An 11,027-nucleotide genomic window follows, 5' to 3' on the forward strand; every position below is an offset into this window, starting at 1 on the left:
GAAGTGTTGATATAATTGGGCCAAAATGGCCAGACCTGAAACTGTTTTGAGGCTGGTAGAAACAACCAAGGGCACTGAAATGGTCTGGATAAAGATCCACTTGCATGACTAAAGCTCTTAAATCACAAAAACTCATTCACTTTTATTCCAGCCTAATACAAATACTATTTCATACATAAGGATAAACTTGTTAAAAGATACAGTCTAATACTGTTTTAACTCCATCCAAAAGAATGGATCATGTGACTTTAAATTAGAACAAAATGTTAACTTATTAAATATCTTTTGCAAAAAACTTTTATGAATACTCCTTGGAAAACAGTATTACAGTAACAATACATATGGTGCAATAATTCATCTTTTCTGAATTACTGAAGAATGAACAGACACTAAAAGCCAATCTGTAGTAAAATTGTTATTACAAGTCACACAATGTAAGAATAATCATATTATAAAATCATTATAAATTTTGCTGAGAAAATTTAGAACACTAAAATCTTCACTTCAGTAACATTAATCTGCAGTGTGATTTTGCACAAGTTAGGGGAAATAAACAATGCAAATAATTTTAATGTACCTGAAGCAACTAAAGCCAAAAGCAAAAGTAAAGAATCCATTTAATAACATGTTTTTTACCATTAAAGGTAAAGGAACACATAAATATTTTGTAGGCAAGCAGAGACACCATGTAACATTGTATTACTTTTTGTTCACTGACCTAGCAAATCATTTATTTGTGTTGACAGTTTAATCCTGTTAAATCAGGCTTAGGTGGTCAGTCTCTAAGGATCATTTGTAATCATTGGGTCCAACTTTCTGCATAACTTAAAACATAAAAAATCTATTTAGTTCCATGCAGAATATTTTGGTTCAAAGTTTACCTCTAGTAACTGACAAATGCCAATTTTAATCTGACAAATCCAACCTTCAATGATTTACCTTGTACTTCTTTATCATGACATTCTTTCAGTTTGGACCACAGTTCTTTGAAGAAATCTCCTGTAGGTTCTGCAGAACTAGGGCTCCCACAGCTTCCTCCAGATGCATTCATCTTGCTTTTTTCTGCTCCCAGATTCTTTGACTTGCAGAACTGGCTCAATCTCAAACTTTATACTTTAAATTTCATAGTTATGAAACTGTTTCTGAAGAGAGGTGTACGTCTGTAACAACAGAATGATAACACATTTTAATTTATCAGAGCATAACTTGTAGCCATGGATGAAATGCAAAGTTTGTTGTCTATCCTTGATGAGAATATATATTTATATACTTTCATACTGAAAAACTTTCACTCTGAATGCTTGGACAATTGGAAAGCTAAGAATTTTGCTGTAGGTAATTAAAAAATAAGAAATTTTCCTCCCCTTAAAAAGCTATCAACTTAAAATTAGATTAAAATACTTAGGAATCTTTATATTTTTCCTATCTAAAGATACAGTTATACCGAATTCCTATTTTCCAAAAGTAAGCCATAGAACCAAAATCTGGCTGCCAGCAAAAGCATTTGTCAAAAGTTTTACCAGGGATGGATTTGTCTATATACATCCTTTATAAACTTGGACTCAAATGATACACTTTTGCAAAGAAAGTCTCACATCCCCTTGGAGTCTTCATAATTCTATATTAAAATTATTCCAATTCACTGTTAAAAAAAAAAGGAGAGTAATCACAAAATCTACAAATCTCCAAAATATTAATATTTGAGAAGGACAATCGGTGTCAGATTGTCTTAGAAGCTTGACTGCCTACAAAATTTAGGATAATCTTGCCCAGAATTCTCACTTGTTTTGAAGGGTTTCTTACAGAGATGATGCCCTCAGGCAAATTACAGGGGAAGCATGGTACTCAGATCTGGCTCTGAGACAAGGTAAGATTCAATTCAATTCACTGGGTGTCCTATACTGAAATAGTCATGTAACCTCAGTACTTCTGTTCCCTCTGTGTGAAACTGGACATACTACATTTTCCCCATTTTTATGCAGCCAATTTTAAACAAACACTATTAAACAGGGGCTGTCATTACCAGGTGGACATAGCTATCTCTATGACTTTGTAATATAAAACACAGTAAGAAAAAAAAAAAGCTAGGTATTTTATACTATTCCTAAATTAGCAACTTGAGCAAGCAAACTACCATGCCTACACTGCCAAATGGAAGTTGCTCTCAAATTTTTGAGGTATAAGTTATAGTTCAGATGATACAAGGTCTGTGACTTGTCAAGAAGCTGCATTTCCTATCTTGAGAGCCTTCAAACAACTTAGAGTATCTGAATGCAGCTACTGGTTTAGCTGGTCCCCCAGATGCACCACAATAAAATGTTCAGTAACCAAGTGTAGGGCCTGGAGGCTTTGGTTCCACTCATCTCTCTGTGCACTGTTTTAAGTCACTTTTTTTTCAGTCTGGCTGTCTTTACAATGGAATAAAAATAATGGAACAAAACATTATTCTCAATAGAAACACTTGAACTGTATATTTTCTATAGTATAATGATACTTAAATGCTACAATAATGCAGCCAGCAGCTCCACATTTGATTTAACCTGGTCTCTCCATAGAAAATTCAGTGCCTATTTCATGATATAGCATCAAAGTAGCAAATGTTACCTTCAGAGAAATCCTTAATAGAAAATAAAATTACCCTTTGAAATTAGCAATGCCTACAAGTCTTCTACAGAAATTGAACAGTAATTTGCTTGCATCTTTGCAGCTGAAATGCTCCACTTTGTGTGCAGCCACATTAAGCCATCTTACAACACTTCTCTCTGTGGAACCAATCCCCTAGTGACATTAGGAACGCCTTTTAAACTCATGCTTTGCACCTTTAACAGATGTTTCAGGATCAAGCTTTTTCTCTATCAAGCACTAGGGCAGTGAAAACCACAGGCTTGCTTTCATTTACTGTTTCAGATTTAAGTATGTCAGATGACTCATTTCCATGGAAAGGTCATCTGACTCTAGACAGTAAACGGTGTCCTTATTGTTTGTTTTGGGTTTTTTTTTCCCCAAGATGACTGCAAGAAAACACTGCACAAAACGCGCTCAGAGTTTCTGCAAATTATTAATACATCAACCGACTACAAATAGGAAAAATAGAGCAAGGCATTTTCCCAAGTTTCATCTGCTTCAAGATCCCAAAAGGATATATTGCTTCCTACAGGTGTTCAACCTCCCTTAAAACACAGGGCCCGCAAGAAGTGTTCAAGTCGAGCCTTTGACAGGCCTGGGCAGCTGCACAGGTGTAAAAGTGATGGCTTAGTCTCCAGCCCTAACAAAGTGCCTTCCAGCCCTTAGGGGAAAAAACGCCAGAGCTGGCTGTAGGGCCACTTGCAGGCAGGGACAGAAGTGAAGCTGCTTGGGGGTGGAAGCACAGCGCCGGCCCCTCTCCCGGATGTCCTGCTGTGCTGCTATCCTGCCGACTGCCGCCTCCACAGAACCACCTAAAAGCGTTCATTTCCCTCTTCTTCCACAAACCAGCTCCCTCCGCCACCGTCAGGCTTTCCACGGCTTCATCAATTACTGCCTTCAGGAACCCACCGGCACCGACAAACGCGCCGAGGCTGCTTGTCGGTGCAGACACCTTTCCGCCAGGGACACACCGCCCCTCCGGGCTTCTGATCCCCGCAAAAACCACCGGCTGCTCCTACAGACTCAACTCTCCTGTGCCTCCCGGCGGTGAGCGTTGTTCTCCTTTCCCTCTTGCACCAACACCGCACAGAAAACTCACTCGAAAGACACGCCGGGATGCTCTGGGAAATCCTGCCATGACCAACACCTGGGAGCTTCCCGCCAGGCCTGGGTCACACCCCGCAGCCGGGACGCCAGAGGAGCGGTATGGCATGTCCCACACGCCGCTTCTCCCACACGGAGAGAACGGGGCTCCCGGGGCGGCGGCGGGGCAGCGCCCGAGGAGCGCCCGGCGGCGCCCGGGCCGGAGGGGCTGTGGCGGGCACGGCCCCGGGGCGGAGCGTTGGCGGCGCGCGCCGTTACCTGGTTGGCTCCCGGCGGCTCCGCGCGCCAGCGGCGGGAAAAAAGGAAAAGCTGCAGCCAGCGCCTTCCCTGCCCAGGGGGCGGGGCTCGGGCAGCTCTCGCGAGGCTTCCGCACTGCTCTCGCGAGAGAGCGGGAGCGTGAGGGTCTCAGCCTCCCCGTCAGGGCCGCCGTGGGGGGGTTCGCGTGGCGGGCCTGATACAGTGGCGGGCCTGACATAGGATTAGCTGGGTTGGAAAAGACCGCTGACATCGTGGAGTCCAGCCTTTGACCAATCACAACCATGTCAATTAGACCACGGCACTAAGTGCAACGTCCAGTCTTAAACACCTCCAGGGAGGGTGAGTCTACCACCTCTCTGGGCAGTCCACTCCAATGTCTAATCACTCTTTCTATGAAGAAACTCTTCCTCATGTCCAACCTAAGCCTCCTCCGGGGCATCCTGAGGCCGCTTCTTTTTGTCCTGTCTCTTGTTGCCTGGGAGAAAAGGTTGGCCCCCACTTGGCTACAGCCTCCTTTCAGGTGGTCGTAGAGAGCAGTAAGGTCTCATCTGAGCTTCCTCCAGGCTGAACAACCCCAGCTCCCTCAGCCGCTCCTCATGGGACTCCTGCTCCAGACAATTCACCGGCTTCACTGCCCTTCTCTGGACACGCTCCAGCACCTCAATGTCCTTCCTGAACTGAGGGGCCCAAACCTCACAGCCTCACCAGTGCCGAGTACAGGATCCTGCTGGCCACACTATTTCTGACACAGGCCAGGATGCCATTGGCCTTCTTGGCCACCTGGGCACACTGCTGGCTCACTCATCAAGGTCACCAGGTGTTGTCTCAGCCCCCTCCTCCTCTGGCCTTGGGGTTTCCAGAGAGCTGCCAGAGGAAAGCGAAGGGAACAAGCCAGGCCCTGGCTGCTGCCACAGTTTGGTGTGATATCAGCCACAGAACGCTCTGGAAAAGCAAGGGTGTGTGCAAGAACCTGCATTGGAACAAATGCTCCCTCTGCCTTCCTGAAAGAAGTTCTTCCTGGTTTAGATGTGAAGAGGATCATCGGGGTGTACAACTGTGCCAGAAGTGGCCTTGCCTTTAAGGCTATGATGTTAAATCTATCTGTGCCCCAGGATTTGTAATCTGGTTGGTGGGGTCTACACACAGAAGTATATGGGGGGCTTCCCCCCACCCTCTTGATCTTAACAATTTCCATGGCTTGTCATTTTACTGTACAACAGAGCAGCCTTGTTATATTTTTATGTTTCATGAGTATGGAAACCAGCAGGTACATATGATTAGTACAGTTTAAGGCTGCTGAAGTTTTTTGTCACTTCTCAATGTTATTTTTTTGCCCAAATTGCAGATCAATGTTCCTTCATTTATTGGGACCAGTCTTGCTGTCTGCAATGAGATAAGCCCCTTGATTTTAAGTAGTTCTTAGTGATGTAATAGAAACAAAACACAGTTTTTCACTATTACTATTTTGCCTTCTCATGATTCCACTGGACCATTTTGGTACATATAGGAACTCTTGAAGGGTGGGCATGAGTAGAAGACATAGATCAGTTTGGAAGGGACAGTACTGCAAACACATAATTTTTAGATTGTTAATAACAATATTTAGAAAGTTAAGTGTTCAGGTATTTCATATTTGTTAATAGCTGTCCCATCTAATTATTTTTACATTAATCAGGTCTCAAGAAAACATAACAAATAAAGACCTATAGCTTAAATAAAACTGGATCTGAAATACTATTTCAACATTTTTGAGGTATTTTGAAATACTGTCAGACTGGAGATGACACATGATTCAAGCTTCAAATCTCTTGGTCTCCATTATTGAAAATATTCTTTGTTTTCCATCAAGTATGTACCATGAATTCTGAAGTATTTCAAAACTATCTTGTACTTAACTTTCCTGCTCGTTCCTCATTATTGTTTAACCACTTATTTTTCAGCTTAAATAAAATGAAAATGTTGTTCAGGAGCTCAGCAGCAGATTACTTATTGTATGATCAAATTGTGAGTTTGATCCGTTATCAGAACAGAGACATATGGTGGAGCTAAAATTGGCTACGTTTTGAAAGAAGCTGTCATGTCAAAATAGGTTGTAATAGACACTCCAGTCTTTCTAAATAATGCTTTTTGGCAGTTCTTCATTCTACTTTTGAAACTTCTGTAATCTAAAAGTTTGTGATGTAGACAAGTGATCATTTCCCCAAGTTAAGAGAAGCAGATGTCTTAAATCTATGCACAGATCTGATAGGTACCAATAAAACAGCCCTCTTGCTGATTGATCAGATATTTTACCATAAACTGTACCTTTCTTACTATTTATAGGAAGCACTCTGGCAAATAATTATGTCATCTCTTTTATTAACCAATAAACTCAGAGCTGTTTGCTTTCATACTCATTCATGTTGATCTTTACAGCCATATAAATCCACAAACTTCTACAGTGTTGTCCTTATCTACTCCACAGTAAGTGAAAACGGATTAACACTAACGGTTGAACTTTACTTTTATCTCTCTTCCAGATTTATTTGAGTTTATGTACTCTGTAATCACATAGTTGGCCACTGAATAGATTCTTTGCTCATTGAACATGATAGAAAACTACTGGAGAGTCTGATATTCCACATTCACACACTGGGTGTCTTAAGATGACTAGTCTAACTGGAACTGCATCTCATTCACCTTGTAAGAGTAAACACCCACACCTTGACAATAAAACTGTGGGAAAAATACTTCACCGTTGCTGCACTTCAACAGATGCAAAACTTCCTGTGGTGTCATGGCTTGTGTCCAGATTTCAAAATAACCCTTACTGTGGCTTGTTGAACTAGGTGACAGAACACTTATCCATGAGCAATTCTACAAAAAGGGAATCTTATTTCTTATTTCCTAACCCATTTTAGACCTGGATGGTCTGAGATGTTTAATCCTATAATACTAGGTGGAGCTGTCGATTTTCAGTTACAGTTTAGTGGCAATGCCTTTCTTCTTGATGACTGGACTATTTACCAACAAATCAGCTAATAAGTGAAGTTCTATTGTAAGCGCACTGCAGTGTTGCAGCACAGATAAAATTAAAAATAGCCCTTAATTCACACGCCCCCTCCCTTTTTGAGGGGTAGTACAGAGGCTGCATCAGTGTTTCTAACCACTCAGGTAGCAGGAGAGGACCTAGTTCACTGCATATACATACAGAGTAGGGCTAAAAGATATTAGCAGAAAGCTTAAATTTTTGTTTGTTTGTTTCTATTACTTTAAATTTAGATGTAAAGATTAAAACCAGATTTGAATTACAATGGGAAGTCCAATTCAAATATTTTATTTGCTTTAGGCACAAAGGTAACTATTTCATATATGCACTATTTGCATATATATATATACATGTAAGTATATATAAAATATATATGTGTATGTATAAAATAAAATAGTGAGGTCCTTATATATTTGCATCAGATTTAATAGGTCACACATACATATACATGGCCAGTGTGTTCACAACCTCCTCGACTTGCAGATCTGCAACTGAAGGATAAATATATTGTTTAACTCTCTAGTCATATTCATCTAATGTACTTTATGTTGCAACTGCCAATAAGGACATCAAAGGAGCCCAACTTTAGATGCAATGAATAACATGTGGCACAGTTCAGCTACTACCTAAACGGGATTTGAACTGGAAGCGCTCTGAGCAGCATGATTTCTTACAACTGGAAGGGCACACAGACAACAGACACCACCACTGCTGTCTAGCACAGGTGGTTGCTTTCTCTGGAAAAATAGGGAGGAGCCCCTCCATCACCCCACTAGTTGAATTTGATTCTTCTCAAGTTGCTTGCATAGCCACGTTTGAAACTGAGCCAAGATCAAATTCCCTGATGCCAGTAACACTGATTATTTTAAGGAACCCTCTTCTTTGAAGTGCTTTCACTGCTCCTCATCTATAATCAGAAACTGCCAGGGCTTACTCAACTCAAACTCTCAGGCTTTTTAGGAAGTCTTGATGAAGGGAAAAAAAAAAAAAAAGGCAATGTGGGGGAAGGTGTTGCAGGACCCCAGTGCAGTGTTCCTGATCTTCAGGCACTAAGCAGCAGCACCTATTTGTGTTAGCAGCATGCAGAAAGTAGTGGCATGTTTTGCTCATACTGATGTTTCTCAGGGTAACATGACCACTTTGAGTAATTATACATATTTATCTCTGCTTTGGAAGGCTGAAGTAAAAGTTAATAGAACTGTCCACAAAATCATGCCACCTACCTTTTAGTGTAGTGAACAACACAAATTCAGGGACAGAAAAAAAAAAAAAACAACATATAGGAAGTAATATTTTACTTACCATTTGGGAAAAAGAAATTCCCAAACAATAGCCTCTGTGCTTTCCAGCCCCCTAAAAAAAGTAGGGAAAAAAAAAAAAAAAAAAAAAAAAAAAAGCAGCTGAAGAAAAAAAGCAGCTGAAGAAAACCAAATAAAAGAGAACATATAAACTGGAGAGAGCATGGCATGCAGCATTTTGAAAAAGTGGTTTATTTAGTTTGAATTTTAAATATATTCAACATGTTCTGTGTTAAAATCCTATAGCTTTAGAAATCAAAGCTCTTTTGTAGTGTTTTATGGGCTCTACACAGAGTTCTTGTGCAAACCATAGAGTTCAGCCAGCTGTAATTTTTCTGTGGAGAATGATTTATCCCTTAGCAAGTTTTTTCTTACATATTTGATAGCAGAATCAACTGAGAATGTAAGAACATTAAACTTTTTTCCTGATGAATATTATAAGCTTCTGTGAGACTACAAAATTTTCCTATGTTCTTTTCTGTGTATCCACACTTCTAAGAAAAAAAATTTACACATGGATACAATGCTGTTAATGAAAAGGTGATTTCAATTCATTGATTTTTTTAAGAGGCTCAGGAGACCTTTTTCTTGGCACTCTACAAAAGAATATTATTAATTTTAGCATCAACTTGGAAATAGCTGTCAGTAAACAAAATTGAAGCTTCCTGTTGTGTGACTACCATAAAGTCTTACATAATCCTGTATAGATATTTTGTATCTAGTAGTTTGTATCCACTGATTCTGATACTGTTTTTTCACATCAGAAAAGAGAATGGTAATTGTTTTCCTTAAAGTTAGAAAAAAAATCAAGAATTCCTAGGAAGCGGAAGTAGCTATGTGAGGGTTTTTAAAAATGTAGCTACACAGATGTTGAGAAGATTCACATTTACTTAAGTTAAAGAGTTATTTTGTCCTAACAGGCATGACAAAACCTGTCTTCATTCCTTTCTATTCAGCTCAGCAAGTAGTTCTTTGCTCCAGTAGTTAATCAGTTACCAGATTCCACTGCTTTTGTTTTTACACTGTTTAATTTTTCTTATTTGACACAGAACCTGTGAATGGATTCAGGTGCAAATAGAGGTACAACTTTCAGGTCAGCCTACTCTTTATAACTAGCACTGCTTTTTATTACCATTACCACCACCGTTACTTGTTCCAAACAGGTAAATTTCTAATAAGTATGTAGAAAGAAAGCAATAAGAATGACAAGTAAATTTTCTATCTTACCACAAAATAGGTAAATCTAGACTTAAGTAGCTCACTCTATAAAATAGAACAATTAAAAAAGTTAGTCTGGCTAGAATTAGTAACCACACGTCTTACTGTAATGGCAGTATGCCTTATCACAACACTGCTGTTATGAGACAGGGATTATAAAAACACTGTATAAAAGAGAAGACCAATAAGCAATACTTAAGTGAACTGCTCAAAATGCCAGGTCATTGGCTGTGGAGTTTCTAACTCTCATTCCTCTGCTAGGTTCATTGAGCTGTCTTTGCAGTAAATACTCTGCAGAGAGAGCAGATAATGTTGAGCTGCACACAGAAGGCTCAAACAGCTGCAATTACCAAAATCCTGTCAACAAGTGCTATAAAGACTGGCAGTACTCTGACACATTAAGGAGATAGCCACTATACCACTTCAAGCATCAGAGAAATTTTTTGCTTAAGGTTATCTTAAATTAATTTAAAAGAAAGATTTTCAAAACTCACCCTTCTCTTTGACTTGTGAAAAGTTCTGTTCTTGGTCGGGGTGATAAATATTTACTATTGACTTCCCCTCCAGCTACAAACCTCAAGTGTAAGTGAGATGAGGAAGCCACTGTGGACCACACTAGAGAATGCCGAGAGGAGATCTGCTGCACCTAAGATATATACAATGTGCAATGGATAACCTAATATGCCTTTCATTTAACTGGCTGGGCAGGTTTCTGCATTCTGGAGAGCATGGAATCATACCAGAATTTGTTGGCATAACAGGCTTGTCAGACCGGTTCCTGGGGCACCCAGGAACCTGCCCAACCAGTCTGCATCAAAGGCCGGCCCAACATGCTGCAGCTCAGCTCGGCTGGGGAGGCTTCTACACCGAGAATTATTCACGCCTCTGTCAACTCCCAACATACTACTCAGAGAGAATGATGTAGCCTCCAGCAAAATAATTTACCGAGGGGTGGGGGAGTGATACATCCTTGTTAAGTGTAGCAAGATCTTATTGTTGTAAATTTTGTTTCATTTTATATGCAGATAAACTGGGCTAGAGGTCTGCCCAACATAAGTGCAAAGAGAAACAGAGAAGAAAATGCCTTTTTTTAAAATAACAGACTTATTATAATGGAGTAACAACAAATCTTTAGTGTGACCACCTAAAACCCCCCAAAACTATGCACTAATTCAGATTTATTTCCAGTGTAAAGTGTATTTACTGTGTGCATAGGATTCAGCATATCTTTGTTACCACATGAGAGACAGCACAATGGGAGCTTGCATGTGGAATATCCACCTTGTGACTTTGATGGAGCCCTAGGTCTGTGCAAGCTGACCCTGAATTACTGCACAGCCTATTTCAAGGTGAAACGTGTCAGAGAACATGGCATGTGTGGGCCATGCTTCCATAACTGTGAGGAACTACAGCAGTTGCCCTGCTACAATGGGCTGCAATGGCAGCTGCGCTGCTTCTTGCTCATGGCTGTGGGGCAAGAATACTTGCACAACACT

At 40.3% G+C, this 11,027-nt stretch overlaps 1 protein-coding gene across 2 annotated transcripts in view; it reads right to left on the minus strand.

Moving 5' to 3' along the window:
• The window catches only part of RBBP8 (RB binding protein 8, endonuclease), a 42,634-nt gene extending 32,534 nt beyond the window's left edge, over positions 1-10,100 (minus strand). Inside the window, exons 1-3 of one of the 2 annotated variants that reach the window (XM_056485085.1) lie at positions 10,026-10,100; positions 8,318-8,368; positions 940-1,160 (exon numbers count right to left, since the gene is read on the minus strand). In XM_056485085.1, coding sequence (XP_056341060.1) covers positions 940-1,051 — 112 coding nt within the window. In that variant the 5' untranslated portion in view covers positions 1,052-1,160; positions 8,318-8,368; positions 10,026-10,100. Of the gene's footprint in view, positions 1-939; positions 1,161-3,724; positions 3,957-8,317; positions 8,369-10,025 lie in introns of those variants that run through there. The other variant, XM_056485084.1, reaches the window with a different exon arrangement.
• Positions 10,101-11,027: the final 927 nt, after the last annotated feature.

The sequence above is a fragment of the Oenanthe melanoleuca genome, chromosome 2 (assembly GCF_029582105.1).
Source record: "Oenanthe melanoleuca isolate GR-GAL-2019-014 chromosome 2, OMel1.0, whole genome shotgun sequence".
Taxonomy (NCBI): Eukaryota; Metazoa; Chordata; class Aves; order Passeriformes; family Muscicapidae; genus Oenanthe; species Oenanthe melanoleuca.